Below are 25,870 nucleotides of genomic sequence, written 5' to 3' on the forward strand. Positions count from 1 at the left end.
GCCTATGTTTAAGACAGAAAAATCTCAGTTTGTACATGTTTAGTAGAGACGTCTCAGTTGAGCGGCTAAAATCTCTGAGGATACAATCCTCACAGACCAATCTTGACCTACATGTGACCTAACTGCCAATGTGCGACCCCCACAAACCAAATGAGAATGCTTCAGCTGGTGGTTAAAGGGGGCAAAGCCAGATTTTCCTTGTAATTGTTCCCAGCGCTGTCATGGGCTAGGGTGAGACTGGGCACCAGAAACAAGCCTGGAGTCTGTGCTCTGCTATCCATGAACCCCCTGCAGTGAGGACACAAGCTGGGCCAGGGGAGAGGGAAAGCAGCAGATTGGAATAAGGAACCTGGTGAGATTGGGACTGGATGCAGGGGGGAGAGAAATTGATTGAGCGTGAAGGAAGATGGAGACTGGACTCGGGTGAGGAAAGTGGAGGAGAAAGGAGAAGACACTGAGACCATACAAGGAACTGGGGATGTGGAGATGAGGTCTTGCTGAAAAAGATATGGAACAAGACACCAATGCGGGGATGGGAGGAGGGACAGCAGAAGCAGGTTGAATGAGGAGTGTGGAACTGGAATGGCTGGGCCAAGGTACCATGAAGGGGTTGAGAGTGGTGTTGAGAGACTGAGATTGGATGTGAATCCAAGGAGAGAATCTGAGATTGGGAGCCAGCGGAGAAAGCAGGGCTGGAGGGGGAACAGGTGGGGCTGGGGCAGGTGAGAGGAACTGGGAAGGGGGAGATGGTGTGGGATCGGTTGGGCCAGGAGGCTGGGAGGGAGATGAGAGAAGCCTGAGGAGCAGGTGACAGGACTGAGATGGAGAGAGTTGGGAGGGGACAGAGTGACAGAGGGAAACAGGGAGGAGTGCGTGTGGGGGAGTGTGGCAGCAGGGGGAAGAAGAAAAAAGGAGGGTTTCAGGATTACTCCTCCTGAATGCTGCTGTGGAGAATTGTTTTCTAACCCTGCCTCTGCCACACAGGTCCTGCGTGATGCTACTCACGTCCGTTAAGTCAGACTTTTCACAGGCAGTCACTGACTCAGGGCGGGGAACCGTTTCTGGGTCAGGGGCCACTGACCCACCAAAAATCAGTCGGGGGCCACAGGCATGTGAGAAGCGATCCCGCCGCCCCCGCAACTCAAAATCCTGAGACACCACACTCCTCTCACACTCCAGTACCATGGGTGGGGGAAAGAAGGGGAGGGCTAACCCCAGCCAGACTCACTCCTCTGGGGCTCCAGGGTGGGACCAAAATGGGGGGTTCAGGGTTCAGTGTGTGGGAAGGGACCGCTGGGGAGCAGGGGTGGGTCTAGGCAGAAACAACGATGCAGGAACAGGCTGAGAGTGGGAGACTGGGTGGGAGGGAGGAGGGTACATAATCAGGCTGGGAAAGCAGTAGCGGGGTTCAGGAGTAGGCTGGAGGTGAGGGGTCTGGGAAGGAGGGAGGGTGCGGGAGCAGGGTGGGTGTGTGGGTGTAAGTGGGAGAGGTGCAGGAGCAGCATGAGGGTGGCCTGGGTGGGAGGAGGGTGCAGGAACAGGGTACAGATGCGGGATCTGGGTGATGGGGGGTGCTTGTTGCCATGGCCGCTGCCACCTGCTCCCTGGCTAGGCGAACGACAGTGTGCAGAAGCGCTGCATGCAGAGGCTTTTCCCCTGTTGCGCTCCACCACCTCTTCCTCTGCGCCTCTGCCCAACATCTCTAAAATGGGGCACTGTGAACATCAATTAATTAAAGTCTGCAAAACGCTCAGACACCACAGAGATGAGCACGATGGAAAAGCCTACGAGGCAATTCAGAGCAAGGTTCTGAGAGTGGGCTTTAAATAAGGTCTAGAGTCACACACTGTGCAACAAGGGTAAAACAAAAGTGTCAAACAGTTGCTCATTAAGGCAGCCCGTCCAATCTGTGCACCAAATGAGGCAGTAGCTTGGGGGATGGTGTGCGGGGGGGGGAAAGGATGTATCAAAATGCGTATGCATGCGGGGCCTGAATTAACGTTGCACAGACAACCTTAATTCTGGCTCGTCTCAACTTTTGAATGCCAAACTCTGAAACTTTAATAACGTTCTCTTACCGTGTGTAATTTTATTATTATATATAATAAGCCCAATGGCTGCTATCTGGCCATTAACGGTGGTTCCTTCCTGAGACAAGGCCAGTGGGAATTTCATAGCTGAAAGTGACTAAATCATTTACAAGAATGTAGGCACCGGTCAATGTAAAAGGTGTGAAATGATTATCTCTGCTCTCATCCTCCTTCCTTTCTCCTCCTGTTAGTTATGCAAGGATCATGCCCTGATCTTGCTCACACTGCTACTCTTGGAAGGCAATGAGAGCCAAGCAGCCCAGAAAACAAAGAATGGTGCCTAATCATCCTTGCAACCTGTGCTTGCTCATTTCATTCTCAGTTAACACATCCCGCACCTTTATGACCTTCCCCTCTCCAAACTCCACTGGGCATTTGCCTGCTTCAAAGTTGCACTTTAAAGAGGAAGTCCCAAGATAACCCTCCTTTTCCTTTCTGCAGCCAGCCGTTCTTTAATGCAGAGAACAAACAGCTTGTCAGGCGGTGTTATGGCTCAAGTAAAACACAAAAGAAAAAAGCCTGTCACGCTGCTAATGGTGTTTTCTTGTTATTATGCCTGCTGGTATGATAGATCCACAGGATAACTAACACTGTCTGGATTGCTTCCTTTTTAGTGCTGATTTATTTTTAACAGGTTATTCAACACCTTTTTTGCCTATGACAACTTTAGTGATGTGTGGCTTATTCATTCCTTATGCCTTTTTGAAGCAATCCAGTTGCTCTCTCTACTTCACTATGTCAGGTAAAATCTTGGTGACCATCACCTACCACACCTCTCCCCTCCTTCCCTTGAATGTGAGGACATAAAATTAATCTCTACTCCCCACTCTGGCTTACGTTATGACACTTATTAATACAAAGTCAGGAAAAAAAAAAGCAAGACACGTCTCAACTTCCACTTAAAGATGCAGAGATACACACAGAACACCGACCATTTGGATGAGCAAACAAGAAATCCATGCAAGTTATTCATTTTCTGTTTGTTTACAAGCCTTTGGTTTTGCTGGAGACTTTGATTTTCGGTACTCAGTTTGACAAGGAAGGTAAATTCATAGAAGGATTTTTCCAAACAGGTAGACTGTGGCTATATGAGCAGCTTTTGTCAACAAAACTCGCTGAGTGTCTGCATGGTTAAAGTGTTCTGTCAAGAGTTTGTTGACAAAACTCAGTTCCAGTCAGCAGTGTTACACCTCTCCCCAATCAGATATGGTTATGGTCTGAAGAAGTGGGTCTGTCCCACGAAAGCTCACCTAATAAATTATTTTGTCAGTCTTTAAAGCGCTACTTGACTGCTTTTTTGTTTTGATAGTATACAGACTAGCATGGCTCCCTCTCTGTTACTACTCCCTGATCAGGTATAACATCTCTGTCAACAGTGTTTTGTCAACAGAGTGACGTGACCACATATACACTTCAGTCGACAGAGAGGGCTCCCAGTTCCCCAGGCAGCCTTGTTTGCAGATCTTCCAGTCAACCATTCTGTCAAGAGAGGGCTGGGAAGCCTGGTTGCTTTCTGTCAGCAGAGTGGCTTCCTCTTTTAATCTGCTTTTGTTGGTTGACGCTATCTGTTGACAGAGGTACCAGCGAGGTTTCTCTGTCAACAATGACCTCTGTCGACAGAGGCCGCCCCTGTAAACATGGCCGTAAAGTATTCTACTTTGACTGATAAGTTTCTGCTGACCTGTGGAAATCCTGAGCAAACAAAACCAGGGACAGGAAAGAAAAGCAGAATGTGTCCTACTGTTTCTTGCAGATGATTTGGTAGGACTGGAGTGGTGTTGAACAACACAGACATCACTGCCATCAGGCATTCCCTTCAAGAAATACAACAACTAACATGATGGAGGAAGAAGAGCTCTGTTTTACTTGAAAATGTGTCTCTTTCACCAAGAGAAGTTGATCCAGCAAAACACATTACCTTAGCCACCCTCTCTAAGGGACACAATAGAAGGAGCAAGTCAGAAACACACAAAGTAGAAAATCAACTCTTTTGTGGAACAGTTCCAAGTTATGTTTCTTAGGTGCTCCTCAGGTCTCCAGCTGGAGTATTGTGGAGGCAAGTGGAAGTCTGACCATCCACTGCAATGGTACACATTTTCTGCCTGAGAACAGAGAGGCTCAATGCTCACTCTGGAGGGAGCCGCTAACTAATGCCTAACCCAGGGGTGCACAAAGTGGGGGGTGTGAAATTTCATAAGGGGGCTGCAGCACAATCAGCTGCTGGAGCTCAGGCTGGATCTCAGGTGCAGCTCGTTAAAAACGTTAAAATATGTTATTATTTTTATGTCTGTGTATTCACATTTACATACCGATGAATACAGTGTTTACATTCTGTAGACTTATTTTCTTACACATGCTGGAAGTTTTTTTTTCCTTCATATGAACATAACCAAAATGTCTGTCAGTTTGGATTATATTACAGAGGTGGGGGTGGGGGCAGGGCCTGCTAATTGCAGGGAAGAAAAGTGGGGCCCGATGTCAAAAGTTTACCTCTGGCCTAGCCTATGCTCTGCTGCATCACGCACAACAGTATGAGGCATCGGGGCTAAGGGAGACCGCATCCTCCAAAGAACACCTGGTGGGAATGGAGGTGGAAGACGACATGGGCCTATAGACTGGGAATGATATGTTGGCAGGGTCACTGATCATTCTTATGCTGCCCACATCACAGCGATAACCCTGATGTGTTTACATATGATGTTACTTCCACTGCTGCCTAGCAGAGATTACAAAAATGACTGGTATGGAGCTTTGCTGTCAGTCTCCACAGAGACACCGAGAACTGAAGGGCTCTCAAAAAAGCCTCACTGGGCCAAGACTGAAAACCAATTAGCAGGTCAGCATCAGGACATGTGTGTGGCTGCCGCCTCAGGTTTTGTCCCATCTGTGGCATGAGGGCTCCCCCCTTTCAAGCCCATGTAGCACGAGCACCACCAGAAACAGGCAAATTTACAGTATGCGTGGTATATTTTGTACCAGATTTTTTGTAAAAAGTGCAAAAATATTGTATACTTCTCTGAATGGCAGGAGTGAGGACCCTTGGCAAAGCAGAAACCTAGAAGCAGTATTGAAGCCAGCAAGAGGCATCTGACAGCTCTGAGAAATGCCACCTCTTCCTTCTCATGCCTATGCAAGGCTTAGCAAAGGTGCATCCTGGAATTTGGAACCATACACTGTGAGGAGAATGTGCCATGAGACAGGAAGACATGAAGCAAACCTGAAAGCATTGTTACCAATCCACCACATTGCTAAGATGTTTGACATCCGCAGTTTTCCTTCCAGCTAAGGAACATCATATGTTCTTCTTGTAAACCTAATCTTAATATGACATTAAGATTTTAGGAAATTAAGCCCAGAGATGAAGGGGGAAAAAAGTGAATTCTGAGCAGCAACTAAGCCTGTATTGATTTTTATGTGTACATTTCTCTATCATCATTACTAAGCCGGTGACACTGTGAAGGGCACAATTATTTATGTTCCATCAAATTAGTGAGTAATTCAAATCCCTGACGAAATCCCAAGCTCAAATTGCTTCCACAGGAAGTATTTTCTGACATTTAAAATGTTCACTTACCCCTGGAAGGGCACTTACAGCTCAGAGAGCTTTACAGGAGAAAATGGAAAAAAAAATACACAGGGACTGGATGCACACAACATGCAATTCAAAGTACAACAGTACCATTATCTCATCTGAAATGGGATAAGCTTTTTGGCATGTTTCTGTACTCCTCCTTGCACAATAGGGTCCTCAATCACAACTGGCGCTCCTACCTGCTACCATAATGCAAACAAATACATTAAAAGTGCCACTATTGTTAAGTGAATTTTTCTGTCACAACAGCATGATAATTGGCCAGTTGATGCCATCATTTGCCAAGTACTGGTGTTTTAATGGTGGGGAAGAGAAAAGAAAACGAACAGCCAAAGTGGCTGTAGAGGCTCATGGCCCTGGTCTACCCTCAGGATCCCCAAAATTTGTGGGGTGGATCTTATGGGGAATTCCCACTGGAGGGCTTGGCAGACTTCTTCTCATTAATCTTCCTTCTTAAAGTTGTATGGCAGAATAAGCCAGCCCTGTTATCAAGGGGAGCCTGGGCTGACTGGCAGGGGAAAGGCAGGGAAGATACTACCCCCACCACTTTAAATAACTTTTCAAAATTTCTAAAATAGACTTTTTATTTATTGATTTCTTCATAATACACGACTTATTTAGAGTAAGCAATGGCATGGTGTAAAGACTTACTTGTATGCCACCCCACAGTACTCATGGGGAACATGGCCACCCCAAAGTTAGGGATCATATACTCTCTATTATTTTATACATATGTACATATGCCCTCAGATATTACTGTGATAGGAAAAGCTAGACAGCCAGAATCCACAGGTGGCAAAGACATTCACGTTCCTCACTTTGCCTTTTTACAGTTTGTGTTTGTATTGGTTGTCCGCACTCATGTGCTCTTCTCTCGTAACATACGATCTAGACTGCAAAACAGAAATAGTGACTAGAATTCAAAAAGCAAGAGTGAGTTTGAAGGCAATGGATAAGATCTGGAAAAGCAAACTGATTAGTTTAGGAGGAAAGTGGAGTGCCTTGAAAATGTGTGCATTCAGCAGCACGCTGTATGGATGTGAGACATGGGTGATAACAAAAGTGCCCAAGAGAAGGATATTGGCATCCGAGAGGAGTTGTTATAGAAACTGAGAATAGGATGGATGCAGAAGATTACCAGTGAGGAATTACATAGTAAGATACAGCTGAAAGATGACCTACTGCAGAAGGTTATACAACAGAAGTTACTGCTATTTGGGCATATCTGCAGAATGAACGATGAACGAAAAGTCAAGACCCTGGTATTCGGCATAATGGATGGTTCAAATTAGAGAGGCAGACCCCACGGAGAATGGGTAGATGATATAATAGATTGGTGCAGAGTTAGTCTACAGAAACTAAACCACGCCACACTGGACAGGGAAAGACAGAAGGAAATACTGAGGGAGGCATCAGACTCCAATGGGCACTGAGCCCACAGTTGTTGATGATAAGATGATAATGCTATGCACACATGCCCTCAAGTATTACTGTGTATTGGTTGTACGTACTGATGTGCTCTTCTCTCTTCTCCCTCCCGCGGTAACTGCCCAAACTCTGTAAGAGTTCCCACCTAACACATATATAATATAATTCCCCTATTTATGGAATCTATATTATGTGAGCATCAGAGTTAAAGAGTACATAGGTAATGACAAATGGGTCGGTTTAAGATACAACCCTTTATTAAATATGTCCACATAAGGCTCTAGTTAAATTACATCAAGTAAAGCAATGAAACAAAGTCAAACTGAAGCTGTTATGTGTACCACTAATCTATGCAGAACCAAAAGCATGAAAGACAGAGAGAAAGAAAGAAGATATTGATATCTAATTTAACATTTTTAAACAAGTTAGTAAGAGAACCCATCTCTTCCCCCCCGCTTCAAAAATGCCTTTTTCCCACCAAAAAATAAGGCTTAAACTAGCTGAAACGGGAAGGAAAATGAAATTTTCCCTCTATTTTTTCTTAATGTTTTTAAAAGGAAGCATGTTATTAAAACATATCAATCCATTTCCTCCCCTTGAAACAGTAGTTAGCAGTCTTCTGGGCATTGAGAGTGAAACAAAATAAACATCTTTTATCCACCTAGATTCTGCTGTGTCTAAGCAGCTCCAAGAATACCATTATGCTGCCACAGAAGCACAAGCTAGGGAACACGTCACATGATCCCAGACTTCCTTTTTTTGGGAATGGGGTGCTCTTACTAAACATGAGCATGATCACATACTAACAGGTTTTTCAGAAACAATGTTGAAAAAAAAAAAGTGAGCAAGTCACGGGATGGAATAAACACCCTCCAACTTTGTTGGGTTGGGAGTGAGTGTGGGGGAGAGAGGGTCCTGAAAAAGAGAGCAGGTAGGCTGCAAACCTAAAAAAGACTTCGGTTCGCTTAAATGGCACCTTGACTTTACCCAAACTACCCAATCCCAAAAAATCCAACCTGCCCTTTTCATCCCTGGCATTTTTTGATTTTGTGTGCCAATCTATGTTGCAACTCAGTGGGAACTGAATAATACCAGCTACTTTTGTGGGAAACAACATAGTTTTTCAGCTAACTGTGTAGCGTTTATTTCACAGCAGAACACAGCAATTTATAAATGGCAAAACCAATGGAAAATTCTTTAAATGAAGGATTTTGAGGTACGTTATCATTTAACCCCTATTCTTCACTTTCACTAGATTTATTGGTGTGTACTGCTGTAATGTTAAATGACTTTGAAAGCAGAGCAATTAAGCTAAAATCCTATTTGTTTTAATCTAACACTGTCAACTAGTTTTAGGTTTTGAGTCAAGAGAAAAAAATGTTTGTTAAGCTCTATGGCACCAGCTAGTGTCTACAGAAACCCCCCTGAAAAGGTGCAAAGATGTTTTATTGTGGCACTACAGACAGAACGGAGATCTATTAGAGTACCTAGCGGCATTTCTGCAGATGCCTTTTGAATTGTAATGTGATTATTAAAACTTTACAAATCATTATATTAAAACTTGACAAGGGGACTTTGGAGTGGAGAATCTTGATGTCATTGCTAATGACACATTACTAATGATAAGGTTTCAGGATAATTCCTCAGTAAAACTAGTTATAAAAATATAAAATATATTAATATTTATTTCAGTACCTGCTGTAAGTTCAAGGATAATAGGTTTGCATGCAACAGAACAGCTGAATGATTATATTTATGCCAGCACTAGAAAGATGTTCATCTGCTGCAAAGTTTAATTAATTTTCACAGATAGTTAATTTTCTGTTTCATTATCAGGTCCCTAAATTTGAAAGACAAATAATTTATAAACAAATAGAAACTTCAGAGGAGTATTTTTAGACCAAATGCAAGACAAATAGCAGGCATGAAACATCTGCACTGCATCTGCGGTCCTAATATGAATGATGTATTGAACTAAGTTTTGATTTATAACTCATCCATTCTAAAGCACTGACCGAAAAGAAACAAATTGTTTACTGCTCACACCTGTTTGCAGGTAACAAATGAGTCTGATCTTTACCAATCAAATAATGGCTTTAATGTCCTTCACCATGAATGAATAAAGAATGTACATCTCAATATGTCCTTTGAAGGATGACCCAGGCCCTTAGGGACAATATTCTAGCCCCTCTACCCTTCCAGTTAAAAAAAAAGTTTAAGTAGCTACTTACCATGATGTACGACACCCTTCAACCCACGGATAATAGGATCCAGTGCTGGATTGTCCCTCTGACTGACCTACATATAAAGGATACACGACTGGTTAAATCTATTCTGGCATCAGACAGAACAGTCTCAGTTTAATCTAAAGAGAAAAAAAGATGTTATCTCGCAAGCTGCTTAGTTCTCACATTTACAATGGTTCCTCCACAAATGCTGACTGTATGGTATAATAAAATAAATGTGAGGGAAGCTAAATCAAGAGAGGGAAAGTCTTCAGAAGACATAACAACCACACTTGAAATGTCAAAGCCCTTGCAAAGCCTAAAAATGAACAACCAATTTCACTTCACCTTTTGTCTTTTGTTTTTACAGATGAAAACTTCTTAGCAAAATAGTAATTTAACAGTCTGAACAGTCTGCAACTCAATGAAGATTACCAGTTGCTCAGGTGCTGTAAGTCAACATGGCTCCACAGAAATCAGAGCTTTGTTTTGTATTTATATTTTTCAAATAACTTATTTAAAACCACTTTGAAAGAGGGAAGGATAAAGACAATGTCATGCGGAGTCCAGAAAATATCTTCTAAAATGCAATAATGTAATCCTGTGCTCCTGGGGCAAATAATTCCATAGTATTTTCTGAGACCCAGATAAACCACATCCTTGGCACAGGTAATCTATCCACAATCCAGAGAGGGAAGTAAAGCCAACGGACCTGGGATATTAAATCCATCATTTCCCACCTTCAATTCAAATGCAACTTCCAAATCCAGGCTTCATTGAAATTAACCGTTCGCAACATCACCAACCAAATAACTAGCAACCAATAACATGATGCTACGTCTACACTACAGTGATCTGCTGACAGAAGTTACTGCTGGAAGAGATCTTCCAGCAAAATTCCTGTCAAGAGATCACATCCACACACAAATGTGGATTGAAAGAGCAATCCACTCCGTCAACAGAGAGCAGCCAGACTGCCTGGCCACTCTCTCAACAGAATGGCCAACAGGAAGCTCAGCAAACAGGGCTGCCTGGTAATCCAGAAGCCCTGTCTGTCGACAAAGGGTCCCCCAGAGTGTCTACATGGTTTTTGTGATTGACAAAGGCATTATTAGTCATCACAGAGAGGCAGAACACTGTCGGTGAACTGCTGACAATGTGCTTTTTGTGTGTAGATGCTCTGCGGGTTTTGTCGACAAAACTATCTAACATAAACGTAGCCTGAGTGTCTGTAGAATAACTTACAAATTACACTTAAAACACTTATTATTTAACATTATTCATCAATTTAATTTTCAGAAATAAATATTGGCATGTAATCAGTCATGTGCCAGTTCTGCCAATACTGGACATTTAAAATTTGAGGGTGTTGATTATCTTTGAATGGGTGCTTAAGTGCTCTTCTCCAGGGGGTGAAAAACCCCCATGGAGATATACGTAGCTCATAACACTGGAAGGGACCTCAAGAGGTCATTGAGTTCAGTTCCCCTGCACTCACAACAGGACCTATTACTACCCCTGACACTTTTTTTTTTTTAAATCTAACCTGCTCCAGACTCTTGAAAGGCCCTCACAACCCTGGGTTTACAAGGCCAATGCTCTAACTCCTGGGCTATCCCTTGCTCCCAGTAAACATATATTGGATATTTTCTTTCTGGAGACAAAGTAGGGAGGCATGCTGGGCAGGGGGAGAGGGAATCTGTCTTGATTAAAATTGAAAACACTTTTTGAAAAGTTTTGTTGAACTGAAAACCTCAGAGCAATTTCATTTTGAATTGACTGAAATGTTTTGATTGAGTGAAAAATCTCTTTTCTCTCCTCTTTCATTTTAGTTGTTTATTGATATTTTCCATCCTTGGTGGTGGTCCCCACCCCACAAGTTGGCCAATTTGAAAAAAGATGCCATTTTGAAAAGGAAAAGTCAAAAAGAAATGTTTAGACTTCAAAAAAAAATCAGGTGTTTTCCGAACAGTTTAGTTTTTTAGCTAAACTTCTGTCCTCCTTCACTTCAACAGATTGAGGCCTTTCAAAGGGTGATGGTAGGTAATATCTGTATAATGTGTGCTATTTATCAGGATGCTTGGTTACCTCTTCTATTCCCATTGGAGATAAGGAGCCAGCAGGTAGGGCTGGCGGGAGTAAGAGGAGCAGATCTTTTAGCTGAGAAAAGTAAGGTAGCTGAGGGGATTCCTAGCAGGGACAGCTCTTCTTCCCCCATGTAGTGCTGATGCTGTTGTTTCACTTGCTGAAGGAATGTGTGGAGTCCCAGTGGCTCCTATCCAGATGTCACTTCCTTCCACTTCCCATGAGGCTGCACCTCACCAGCTAGTGAGGAAGCTGTAGGAGGCATGGCTCTCCCAAGACTGTGAGTGAGACAGAAGTTGGGAGGTTTTCATCTGCTTTAACTTGGGGTAGGGAGGGAAAGGACTTCCCAGAACACCTATAACTTTAACTCTGGCCCTCACTTGGCCTCTCCATGCAACAGAGAGAGTAAAGGAGGCCATCAGTCCTGGCTGTCTGGTGTTTGCTCAGCCAACCTGCCTTCTCGCCTCAGTGGTCCAGCCAGGGTACCACTTTCAACTTCTAGCTCCCCAACCACTACCCCTCTGTGTTTCTCCCTTCTAACCACAGCATTTTCAGGTCCAGTTCCTTGCCTGCCCTGTGTTAGTCCCCGCACACACTGCTGCCCAAGGACACCTGATTGCCTCCTCTTCAGAGAGGGTTAAGAGATAGAATTGTGTCTTCTATAAGTACCACAACGTCCTTTCTATGTGAGCCTATTTTAAAGGTACAGAGCACTACAGAGAAAACCTCTTTAAAACACTGAAATAACCTCCGTGAATGGTCACAGGTTTACCAGTGCTAACCCCACCCCAAACATGGGTTCTGGCAGGAACAGTCCTTCCAACTCCCACCCAAGCAGGAACCTTTGCGCTCACTAGTTTACCACAGCCTCAGCATGGAACTAGCACACTCCAAACAGGTTTGTAAACACAACTTTGTGCAGTTTGGGGGCTTCAAGCAGGATATTAGTATGAAATGAGTTTGCTTCCCCGGGGCATAGCTTCCAATAGGGTGGATTCAAAGAGGATTATTTCTATTCCCTTGAATCCCAGTTACTTCCTAGGAAATACACTTCATATGCATTGTTTCAAAAAGCCCTCTGAAGGTCCCAATGCTTTCCAGAGGCTGCATTAGCCAGTTTCCTCGAGAAGTTACATACAATTCCACAATAACAAGTACACAATTGTACTTTAATACAATGAGCCCCAAAGGCATCACTGCTAATTCAATAAGATTTAATTTAATTCAGTTAAGTTCATTCGCGATACTGCAGGAAATTGTCAGTCTGTCACATGCCACATATGGCCTTGCACACTAAAGCAAGCTGAAGGTGACATCACTCATGCCTTGGAAGGAAGAGGACAGCTGCAGTGGCAGAACTACTAGAGAGGCGCCTGTTTGAGCTCATCACCACTTTATGCGGGCTACATTCACCACTGGCTTCCCAATTCAGGCAGCCTCTGGACTAGGGGTCAGCCAGCAAAATAGCAAAAAATAAAATTAAAAAAAAATCAATACCTCAAGTGCTGCAATGCACGTGCATACGAGACGGTCCTTAATAAACAGTGGCAAACCATACTTTTTGTAACCCCTATTTTAAGAAAAGCACACACAGAGTGAAGAAGGAGCTTCTGGAAGGAGGATTTCCTTCCCGGAGAAACCCCCCTGCCCTGGGCTGCGTGTCTACACGCTGTTTTGGAGTCCAGAAGAGCTTCTTCCAGACGCCGAATCATATGACAGTATGCTAATGAGGCGCTGGAAATATACATCCATGCCTCATTAGCATTTTTCGGGCCGTTTATTAGCATGCCACTTGCGGAAAAGGCAGCATGTGTAGAAACAGCCTAAGGAGTGCTGTGAGGAGAATTTAAAAATCGTGTGGTTTGCAGACTGGATGGGTGGGGAAGGCACGTTAGAGGGATAAGTCTCTTGAACAGTCTTGCCTCCTTGTGCGAGTCTGTGACACAATAATGGGGGGAAAAACAAAAGAAATCAGAAATTTTTAAAAATAGGAAAATACCAGTGTAAAAACAAAAAATGTTGGCAGTAAAACACAAGCGTGCTGCAACTTGCAAGCATTCAACAGGCTTATACATTTTGTAGAGTCTTTTCTCTCTACCTAGATTTCTCCAAATCCATCACTGCTGCCACAAAAATCACAGCTGTTTATTTTTTAAAAAGTAACTAGTGATTTAGTTTGTGACTGAACGACAATGGAGGTGTCTGAGCACTAGACTTGGGCATTGTTTTATGAACTAGGTAGGCTGACTGTAAATCGTACGGACTTTTATTTGGTTTGCTTTGGTTTTATTTCTGGCGACAGCTGCAATTGGTTTGAAAACAGGAAAGAGATGAAAAGAATCCTGAAGGTAAAATACCTTCCAGATGGGATTTTCTGTCACAGTAGATCAATTTTTAGACCTGCCAACCTTGACAGTGTCCCTTTAATCTGCTGAGATGCAGCACCTATTATAGATCCAGCTAAGTAAGCATTTTGAAAGCGTCTTCTGAAAACACGCAATGCTCTTCAGTAACCTGAAATGGGGACTCGGGCTCTGTTCAGGGAAAAGTAGTATTGGTGCATCTGTGATCAAATTTTCTTTTCGTCTGTATAATGTGAGGTGTCATGTCTCTTTAAAAATTGTGTGCAAGAGGATACCATTTAGGGAGATCAGATGTCAGTGCACTGCACTGTGGGAGATGTTTTTATGTACAGAAGTTTTGCTTTCCTCTCGGTAAGGTTCCGTTCCATTTTCTCCACATCTCTCCACTACTGCTGCTTTGGTTTGCATGCTTCTTGACAAAGTGACATGGAATAACTAGCTGGCTTTTTCCACAGGTGAGGAGCCTTACAAAGAAAAAAAAACCACCTCATTTCCCATTGGGATGTTTGGTGCTTTTTGAAGATTAAATGCATTTAAAAACCCATAATATAATTAGGAGAAAAGTCCTTTTTCTGCCTGCTTCAGAGATGGCCTCATGGCCAAAAAATCAAAGGCAAGATGAGCAGCTGTTTGGAAGCAGTGCATAGAATATGCAATTGACAGCTCAATTACTCCTTGCCAACAATGGGACCCAAGCTGAAGGGAGCTGAAGCTCTATTTTGCATCTCCGAAGCCCATGGTCTCATCCTCTGTAATGGTTCCAACCTTCAGAACAAAACCCCATAAGTTTTCACAACTCCTTTCTTCAAAAAAATTAATTACTAAATTGTTGTTAATTGCCTTTGGTTCCCTTTCTCTCTTCCCTTTGGTAGCGAAGTGCGCTTTTGAAACCCAGAATGCTGGCTGCTAGCCCAAGTTCTGCCCGGCACAGAAACTGGACAAGTTGGATCAGATCAGGGACCCACTGGGTCCAGTATTCTGTCTCTGAGAGTAGCCAGCACTGGATGCTTTAAGAAAACATGGACAAGGCAGCTATGGGTGATTCCCTCCACAGTCTAACACTGAAGGAGACCAGCCAAATGAAGATTTCTCTAGCATGATCTTAAATGAACACCTGTTACTGCTGTCGTTCAAAGGTTCTCTCAGCACAGTATGGATTAATGACATGGAGACTGAAAACACTATCCTGGAATTTTTCTAAAAATACCCATAGAACAGCTGTAAGACATTGTGTTTACTGAATATGAAGCATCCACTGAAGTCTAATGTACAAAAGATCCTCAGGAAATGGGATAGGATACTTGTACATTTCATTTATAACTGAACACTGCCTGTAAATCCTTTTTGACTGAAACAAATAGGTAGCCATCACACTAAATGCAATGGAAAAACAACACAGCCTTGGAGTTTTAGAATATCATTATGTTGTTTCCTATGTTAATAGAACTTCCTCACCTCAGGGTATAGATGATATGAAGGTAAACTAAATGCATACCATCTCTTTGTACATCACTTACTCTGTGCTATTTCTATTCCCCGATGCACATGCCATTATGGATAGTACGAACTATTTTGTTTTAACGGGATGAATAACTATATAAAATGGGCATATTGAATCTACTGCAGTCTATATAACGAAGTAATATGGTCTATATAGCCAGGTAATGCACAAGTGACCACATCCCAGGGACATAAAACAACCCAGAAATCGAATGCACGATGAATGCATTCTTTGAGGAAGGTTATTTTGAGAAGCAAATAAAAACTCATGGTGACACTGTGCAGGTAGTTTTTACTCACCGTTCCACTTTCCAGCACTTTGAATAGAAAATTACCAGTGTCTCTCATAGCCACAATATGACCATGGTTGATCAATGAACTACTTTATAAATAACAAAAACATTATTACTTTTTAATGGTGGCTACCTGTGTTCTTACGCATACCCCCTATGAGTGGACGCTGTCAGCCCCTGTCTCTGGTCTCAACAGGAAAGAAGCAAAAGAGGGAAGCAGGCATCCTCTAACCGTCATGCTACTTGTGCTCAAAAGACAAAAGGTCTAAAGAGCATGCGCAGTGGGGCTGCTAACAGGACTGACAACTAGCATCACAGCTGCAATGTAGTTAGAGATGCGGGGGTTTTATTGTATGCTACTCTAATACTGGGGTTGAATCACAACTAATGATAATCAACAAACTCTACCGGACTATTCATCTGTTACTTACATGGCACAAGGCTGTTTTACGGGTCTGTGAAGCATAACACATCATGATTTCAAAATTAATCTCCATTCTTTATCATTATTCTTTGAGTAACTACAGCTTGTTCCTAGCCTGATATTTTAAGGGGAAAAAGAACCCCTTAGAAACAAACAAGATGACTCTTATAGCCTCCAAAATTACACAAATTATCAGATCCCCCAAAATCTTGAATTTATATGAGCTCAGGCTAAAAACCTGAAATCGAACTCAGACCTTTCTCAGCCAAAAGGGATCCTACAAGTCATAGTTCAATTAAAAAAAATAGATCCAAACCATTTGAAACATGCACAGAAGTCTGTGATGCAGCCTCATTTATTTTACAATTTTTATATTTGAGTTTCTAATGAACTCTGAAAAAACAAGCAAGCAAGCAAGCAAGCAAGCAAGCATCTATGGATGACAAGATCAGATTGTGATCACCTAGTCTGAGTTTCTATAACACAGGCTAAAGAACCCCCCAGAATAATTGCTTTTGAATTAGTGTATACATTCTTCTAACAATCCAGTTTTGATGTAAGCATTTCCAGTGACAAAGAATTCAACACACCCCTTGGTAAACTGTTCCAATGGTTAATTACCTTCACTGTTAGAGATTTATACTTTATTTCAGGTCAAAATTTGTCTAGCTTCCACTTCTGCTCACTGGACTGTGTTAAGTCTTTGTCTGCTATCTTGAATAGCCTGTTATCAAATGTTTGTTTCCTAAGAAGGTACTTACAGACTGGGACAAGTCACCCCTTCACCCTCTCTTTGTTAAATTAATGGATTGAGCTCCCTGGGTCTATCAGTGTAGGACAGGTTTTCTAATTCTTCAGTCATTCTTGTGGATGTTCTGTGAACCGTCCTCAGTTTATCAACATCCTTCTTGAATGGTTAACACCTGATCTGGATGCGGCTGTGGATGTACCAGTGTCAGCTGCTATGGTATAGTAACTTCTACATTTCACGTTCCCCCATACTCATATCTCATGATCATGGTAGCCCTTCCACCCACAGTACTGTACTGGGAGCTCATTTTCTACAATGCCCTGGAAATCTTTCCCAGTGTCACTTCTTCCCAGGATAGAGTCCCTCCACCCCATAAGTATGGTGCATGCCAGTTTCCCTTCTATACGTATATGTAATTGATGAACCAAGTAATACAACAAAGGTAAAGCTGCATCTACAATCATGGGCAGGGAACAGGATAGAACTCGTCTTTCATACCTTTGCACAGATAAGCTGCATTACGACCCCATACACATGAGGAGTGAAGCAAGAGAGCCTTCCATTCCCCCTTTCCTGGCTTCCTGTTTTATGCAACGCCTCCAAACTATGGCTGCACTCCCAGCAACCAGCCTCCACATGGCAATGTCTGCAGGCAGCGCCACTAGCGAGGATCACCTTCCGTTATAAACTCACCTTCCTAAATGTGTGTGAATGTTCACAAAGCAATCAGAACAGACGTGAGGACTATGTATTCCTTTACATGCCCAGTTAATCCATCTACTGAGTCTCAGGCTAGAAAAAGACAGAAGAAAAAGCCCAAACCCAACTGGTGTGAAACAAAAACTTCTCTCCCATTGCCACCCCAAAAATCTGGCACTGAGGCTTGTTAGATGGTCATCGATTGGCAGCAATCACTTTCAAGCTCATTAAAGGGGCTCACGGAATATTTCAAAGCTTTCCCAAAGCAAATACTACACCAAAGTCTGCTATACTGAAGGCTGAAATGATACACATTTTGTAAAAGACACATGAAAATTAATGGCAACAATTTTGTAATACTCTACCTGAGCCCTTCCTCTCAGCCTCCTCTACCTGAGCTTCTACAGTGCCTGGAATCAGCAATTCACAACTCAATAATGTCTCTCAGAAGAGGGTTATAATTTAGTTCTCTCTTCCTGTGCAACATTTGGCCCCTGACTTGGAAACCAATAATCTTCAATCTATCAAGTCTTACCCATCTGCTAAGTAAACTGGCCAAGACAATCCGCATGCCTTGAATTTGATATGGCCAGCTGCTCCCATTAGCCTTAGCATCCAGAGACCATCCTGTACGACTGAAAAATGACAGTGTCTGTCAAAGATGAATGACTACACCGTTAACTGTAGCAGCTGAAGTAAGAGACAGAGAGAGCAAATTCTGCTCTCAGTTACAATGGTGCAGGTCAAGAGTAAAACTCTACAGACTGCATAGCTATAGTGTCAATTTGCTTGTGAAGTCTACTGCGCACAAGATAAATATTCAGAGTCCCGAGCATCTGGACAACCAGTTTACAAAGAAAGAAAGAAAACTATTATATATAAGCCATGCTAAAACAATCACATCGGTCTGTAAAATTCCAGAAGAATCAACATTGTTAAACAATCTATTCTCCCATAATCAGCCAATTGTGACTGGACTGATGTCAGTCCTGTACTTAGATAGGAATGCTCCTATTTTTCTACTATTTTAGTTCAAGAATAAAAAGCAGCACTTTAGTGCATACACTAATCTATAAACTAATATGTGTTTTAACATTATAACTACCCATTTTCAAAATCTGAAGGTAACTGTAGTCCAAGGAAATGCAGATGGGGAAAGTATTTGACACTGCTGATGAAATTGTTCAGATACAATTTTTTTGGGCAAATTATGTTAGAGCTGATAGGCTTTTAATTCTTCATACAGGTTTAACCTTTCTAGTCTCGCACCCTCGGTACCTGACCAGTGCCAAACAAGAGAATTTTCCAGATCACGAGACATCAATATTGTCTAGCACATTACCAACGCTTCTACTGCTTACTGGGCTCTTAGAAGACATTTAGAGGTAAAATTTTCTTCTTCTTGGCGGTCATTCGATAATGACTAGGATGTAGAGGAAAATTACAGCTCAATAATAGCACAGAACACTGAGAGCCAGAATTAATGGCTGTAAACAAACCTTATGGGACCATGGGAGACTTGGCCACACCAATGATAAGTGGTTGTCCAGCTAATGAAATCATGCCAGATTATGGATGTTGACAAAGGAGAGAGTTCCAGATTAGAGAGATTCAACCTGTACTACTGAATGATTCTACTTTAATTCTGGTTTCCTGTGATATGAAATGGTGCAACTCTTTGCAAAGCCAGAAGACAGACAGACACTATTATGTTGCACAAAACACACACACACACTTTGTATCTTCTGGGAAATTGACCTTGTTTCTCTTCTGTACCTGAATACATGCTCTGTTCTTAAGAACATAAGAACATAAGAATGGCCATACTGGGTCAGACCAAAGGTCCATCGAGCCCAGCATCCCATCTGCTGACGGTGGCCAATGCCAGGTGCCCCAGAGAAGGAGAACCGAAGACAATGATCAAGTGATTTATCTCCTGCCATCCATCTCCTGCCCTTGTTATGAAGGCTAGGGCACCATACTTTATCCCTGGCTAATAGCCATTTATGGACCTAACCTGCAAAAATTTATCAAGCTCTTTTTTAAACCCTAATAGAGTCCTGGCCTTCACAGCCTCCTCGGGCAAGGAGTTCCACAGGTTGACTGTGCGCTGTGTGAAGAAAAATTTCCTTTTATTAGTTTTGAACCTACTACCCATCAATTTCATTTGGTGTCCCCTAGTTCTTGTATTATGGGAAAAGGTAAATAATTTTTCTATATTCACTTTCTCCACACCATTCATGATTTTATATACCTCTATCATATCGCCCCTCAATCGCCTTTTTTCCAAACTGAAAAGTCCCAGTCTCTCTAGCCTCTCCCCATATGGGACCCTTTCTAAGCCCCTAATCATCTTAGTCGCCCTTTTCTGAACCTTTTCTAATGCCAATATATCTTTTTTGAGGTGAGGAGACCACATCTGCACGCAGTACTCGAGATGTGGGCGTACCATAGTTTTATATAGGGGAAGTATGATCTCTTTTGTCTTATTATCGATCCCTTTTTTAATAATTCCTAACATCCTATTTGCCTTACTAACTGCCGCTGCACACTGCGTGGATGTCTTCAGAGAACTATCCACTATAACTCCAAGATCCCTTTCCTGATCTGTCGTAGCTAAATTTGACCCCATCATGTAGTACGTGTAATTTGGGTTATTTTTTCCAACATGCATTACCTTACACTTACCCACATTAAATTTCATTTGCCATTTTGCTGCCCAATCACTCAGTTTGCTGAGATCTTTTTGTAGTTCTTCACAATCCCTTTTGCTTTTGACTGTCCTGAACAACTTGGTGTCATCTGCAAACTTTGCCACCTCACTGCTTACCTCATTTTCTAGATCATTGATGAACAAGTTGAACAGGATCGGTCCCAGGACTGACCCCTGGGGAACACCACTAGTTACCCTCCTCCATTGTGAAAATTTACCATTTATTCCCACCCTTTGTTTTCTGTCTTTTAACCAATTCCCGATCCATGAAAGGACCTTTCCTCCTATCCCATGACCACCTAATTTACATAAAAGCCTTTGGTGTGGGACCGTGTCAAAGGCCTTCTGGAAATCTAGGTATATTATGTCCACTGGGTGCCCCTTGTCCGCATGTTTATTAACCCCTTCAAAGAATTCTAGTAGATTAGTTAGACACGACTTCCCTCTGCAGAAACCATGCTGACTTTTGCCCAACAATTCGTGCTCTTCTATGTGCCTTGCAATTTTACTCTTTACTAGTGTTTCTACTAATTTGCCTGGTACTGATGTTAAACTTATCGGTCTATAATTGCCAGGATCTCCTCTAGAGCCTTTTTTAAATATTGGTGTTATATTGGCCGTCTTCCAGTCATTTGGTACCAAAGTGGATTTAAAGGATAGGTTACAAACCACTGTTAATAACTCCGCAATTTCACATTTGAGTTCTTTCAGAACCCTTGGGTGAATGCCGTCCGGTCCTGGAGACTTGTTACTATTCAGCTTATCAATTAATTCCAAAACCTCCTCTAATGTCACTTCAATCTGAGTGAGTTCCTCAGATTTGTCACCTAAAAAGGCTGGCTCAGATTTAGGAACCTCTGTAACATCCTCAGCCGTGAAGACTGAAGCAAAGAAATCATTTAATCGCTCCGCAATGGCACTGTCTTCCCTGATCGCTCCTTTTATATCTTTATCATCCAAGGGCCCCACTGCTTTTTTAGTGGGCTTCCTGCTTCTAATGTATTTAAAAAACATTTTACTATCATTTTTTGAATTTTTGGCTAGCTGTTCCTCAAACAGACTACATCATTATCCATAATGATTCTATGGAACATTTTGATTCCTTTAGGATTTTTACTTCATTTGATTCTATATTATCCTTCACATATAGTACCACTCCGTCACCCGCACGACCTGTTCTGTCTTTCCGATATAATTTATATCCCGGTATGATAGTGTCCCACTGATTGTCCTCATTCCACCATGTTTCTGAGATGCCTATTATGTCAACTTCCTCCTTTGATATGAGGTACTCCAGTTCACCCATCTTATTAGACAGACTCCTAGCATTAGTGTAAAAGCATGTTAGAAAACTACCACTATTTATATGTCCGCCTTTCACAGACGCGTTGGATTTTTTTATGCACGATTGTTTCACATCTGATCTTGCCCATATATTATTTCCCACGTTCCCTATCTGACTAACTTCTAGGGAATCCCTATCTATGGAGCCTCGTGTAAGAGAAGTCTCCGTCCGATCCAGGTGCTCCCCCGCACCAATCGGCTTTCCCCCACCTCTTAGTTTAAAAAACTGCTCTACGACCTTTTTAATGTTTAATGCCAGCAGTCTGGATCCACCTTGATTTAGGTGGAGCCCATCATTCCTGTATAGGCTCCCCCTACCCCAAAAGTGTCCCCAGTTCCTAATAAATCTAAACCCCTCTTCCCTACACCATCGTCTCATCCACGCATTGAGACTCTGAAGTTCTGCCTGTCTATCTGGCCCTGCGCGTGGAACTGGAAGCATTTCAGAGAATGCCACCAAAGATGTTCTGGATTTCAGTCTCTTTCCTAGTAACCTAAATTTGGCCTCCAGAACATCTCTTCTGCCCTTCCCTATGTCATTGGTACCAACATGTACCACGACGACCGGCTCCTCCCCAGCACTGCCCATAAGTCTGTCTAGATGCCTCGAGAGATCCGCAACCTTCGCACCAGGCAGGCAAGTCACCATACGGTTCTCCCGGTCATCACAAACCCAACTATCTATATTTCTAATGATCGAATCCCCCACTACTAAAACCTGCTTCTTCCTAACAGCTGGCGCTCCCTCCCCCGGAGAAGTATCCTCGGCACGAGAGGATACAACAGCACCCTCTGGAAGGAGGGTCCCAACTATGGGATGGTTTCCCTCTGCTCCCCTTGACTGCTCTCCTTCCCTGAGCCTTTCATCCTCCGTAACAGCATCAGGACTGTCAGATTGGAGGTGGGACAGCCCTACTATGTCCCGGAAAGTCTCATCCACAAACACCTCTGCCTTCCTTAGCTCCTCCAGTTCAGCCACCCTGGCCTCCAAAGCACGCACTCGGTCTCTGAGGGCCAGGAGCTCCTTGCATCGAGCGCACACATACGCCACCCGCCCACAGGGTAGGTAGTCATACATACTGCACTCGACACAATAAACAGGATAGCCCCCACTCTGCTGCTGGGCTTCTGCCTCCATTTCCTACTCTAGTTATATATGAGGGTTAATTAAATGTTTCAGATAGAGGTTGTTATAAAGGATTTAGTTTAAGGGCAATAGACTACACTACTCCAGAAGTCTGGTAGGGACACGCAAAATCAACCAGTTTGGGGTTGGTAGTCGACCCCTTTACTCCACTCCTGTCGGTCTTCTTCAGTGAGGATGGCCAGGTAAGTTGATTACAGATACATTAATTCTAGCTTCATGATTGCTGTAGCTAGAACTGCATATCTGCAATCGACTTACTTTCCCTAATGCAAACTCAGCTCTAGAATAACCATCCTAAGACACAGCACATATTGTAATGAAAAAGGGCCCCTTTATGACTTTTAATTGCTGTTTGTATTTGTTTGTATTTAATTGCTGTTTCCTACGAAGAAAAACAGATACGTAGGCCAAACGTGGCACTAAACCCATAAGCCAGTTGACCATGCTATTTCAGATATTGCCAGGACCTCTGATTAAAAAAAAAAAACAAACAAACTGTATTAGATCTGAGTTAATCTCCAGGTATAGAAGTTTGTATCAGGTTCAGTGACTTGAAGACAAATTCCATTGAGTTAAACCTGTTTTTCTGAGCTCCCTTGGCTTTAGAGTGTTAATAATCCTTCTTTAGGTGAAGAAAATATTCCAGGCTTAGAGGCGGAAAAGGAGAAGGAGGGCTCAGTTTTGATATATAGGAACTCCCACGCAAACAGACTGGAAGTTTTATATACTGCATTGTTTGAAAAAAAGGGCAGCTAATGGGTCTTCCAATGATTATTTTCAATAGAATAATGGGTGTGCATCGATCCTTCCAGCTAATTCCACTTCAAATAATGTATCTCCGAGTGAGGGCTTTGTAGTGATGTATTAACTTAATACACTGCTGCTTTGTGGGAAGTATTTAAAATGAGATATTAACTCGCAATGGCAAAGAGAAGAGTGCTAAGAGGACACTTTTTTAAAGGTTAAGTTAAAAATGGTTTTAAAAGCTACTGAACTAGTAGAATAGAATGTAACCAGGCCCCATCTATGGCAGGCATTTGGGCTGCTCCCCACTAGCCCTGAGTGCAGCACAATTTCTCTTACAGCAGCATTAGGGATGGCATCAAATCCCCCTTGCCCACCTGTGCTCTCTGTGCCTTGCTCGGCACTGTGACAACCACAGCCGGGAAGGCCCTGGAGTTAACTGCAGTGATATTAGACAAGCAAATTGGAAGACTGGACACCTTGGAAAACGTCCAGCTCAAAAGCTGCCTTGTTTTCAGTCATGCTCTCGCCCCCAGTTTCTCGCTCTCGCCCCCAGTTTCTCCCTCTCGCGTTTGCTCTGGTTCACATATTGCAGCCAGGTTTCAGAGATCTCCGGGGATTTTACCCAGCATGGGTCTTTTTCTCTTTACGGAAACCAGGCCTCTTTGCTGTGGCAGAAGTTTCCATCTCCCCTCCTTATCATCCAGTTTCAGTTACACATTGTAGGGTCTTTCCGAGCTAATCTTTCGCTTATTGTCCAGACGTGGTGGGGCTTAGGGCAGCCTCAGCTTTGCTCTCCTACAGATGACATTTGAGCTGGCCTTCTTTGCCCCAAAATGAGGCTCATTTCAGGATTCCAGTCTGTCCCGGTTGATAAGTTAAACCTCTGCAAGCAGTTTATTCTTATATCTCCAGCGTGTTATCCACATAGAAATGACATAGTGGTCCATGACAGGAAAGTATAAATGAGCTATTCTGATGTAGCTACTTATAAATAGCACACAACATTTTGATAAGGTTCAAAGATAATGTTCCACATAACAAGCTCCCCAAACCAGTCCATTTCATTCTGGCTACTCCAGCCCCCCTGTGTGTTGTTATATCCAGCAGAGATGTTTGAGAATGTGCTAATGCAAAGAGTTTTACACAGTTTGTTGCAACTTTAATGTATTAAGAAGAAAGAAATGGAATAACTTCAATGAGAAAAATGTAACAGCTTTATATTTAATTCCAGCATTTCCCTGGACAGTATGCTCATGCACGATGCAAGAGGTCAAAAAGCAAGAGGTTTGGACCCAAATGTCACTAGTTAAGTGCAGTTCAATTACTCGACTCAGAGTACTTTCCATATTTCAATGTTAATCACACATTCTATGCATGATGACAACTGACTGATCATCTCTCTGTGCCAAGCAATTCTTCTCTGTGTCACGTTGATATAAATGCCTTCTAGTGCCTCAAGTTATACAACTGCTGGTCCTCTAAGAGTGTTCCCCCCGCACATAAACCATTCCCTGTCCTAAATGTTGATTCCATCCTTTGGCAAAACAATACACAAACCCTAATTTAAAAAAAATATATTCCTAAGACTCCTTACACTACTGGTTTAAAACCACTACTAGTATTTTCACCACAGAAGGATAATTTGCAATAAGTGAAAATCAGACTACATTCACAAACTATTGAAAAAACCTTTCTAACAAGCATCCATCTGATAACCTCAGCTCAAAGAGGACACATTGATAAACAGCAATTTGAGCAGCTGAGTACAGTATTTAAAATACCGCACAGCTCTGCTGAAGATAAAATTTAATTATGACAAAGAGGAGACAGCCACAGTGGTGGAATCTCAGCCCCAGGAAAGCTTGATTGATAGAATACGCTATTTGCAGCTGAGCAAAAAGGAAAAAGAGACAAGTTTATTTCAAGCAATTTTGGTGCACTGTGCCCACTTGCTCTCCTTTGAGAAAATAATATGATTTCTTCATACAGCATGTAGGCTACTTATTTAAGCAGCAGTGCACAAGATTTCAATCCTACGAGCAGTTCAGCTGGAAAAATGGCACATAGGGGGCAGGGTGGGTAATATTTTGGCGGGACAAAGTCTATTTTCATAAAACCTGCCATCAGTAATAAACTGTGTTCTGACTACTCCAGGAAGGAGCTCAGAATGGTCTGTTTTTAGTGTCGCTGCAATGTGTGCAGCTATTGCACCGAAAATGGGACAGGAAAGGAACTGTTGCTTTGAAAAAGAGAGAATGTGTTGCAGCTGGACTATCAGCAAAGATCCCAGTCTCACTGAAGAGACCCTTTACACATTTGAACTTCCAAAGTGATATTTAATCTTCTCGGGTTCATAGCTCCAACTCAGAAAAGATTTGTTTCTGCAACTGAGAAAGCATTTAAAAAAATATTCTGTGCTGGAAGAGACGCAACTGGTCCAGCAGACCCATTCAGATGAGCATGCAGAAT

General features: G+C 42.6%; 1 protein-coding gene across 7 annotated transcripts in view; it reads right to left on the bottom strand.

Moving 5' to 3' along the window:
* Positions 1-25,870, bottom strand: part of PTPRG (protein tyrosine phosphatase receptor type G) — a 610,456-nt gene that overhangs the window by 167,625 nt on the left and 416,961 nt on the right. For all 7 annotated transcript variants that reach the window (XM_075006204.1, XM_075006203.1, XM_075006202.1 and 4 more), the window contains one exon: positions 9,342-9,408. In XM_075006204.1, coding sequence (XP_074862305.1) covers positions 9,342-9,408 — 67 coding nt within the window. The remainder of the gene's footprint in view (positions 1-9,341; positions 9,409-25,870) is intronic.

The sequence above is a fragment of the Carettochelys insculpta genome, chromosome 11 (assembly GCF_033958435.1).
Source record: "Carettochelys insculpta isolate YL-2023 chromosome 11, ASM3395843v1, whole genome shotgun sequence".
NCBI classification, from domain to species: Eukaryota; Metazoa; Chordata; order Testudines; family Carettochelyidae; genus Carettochelys; species Carettochelys insculpta.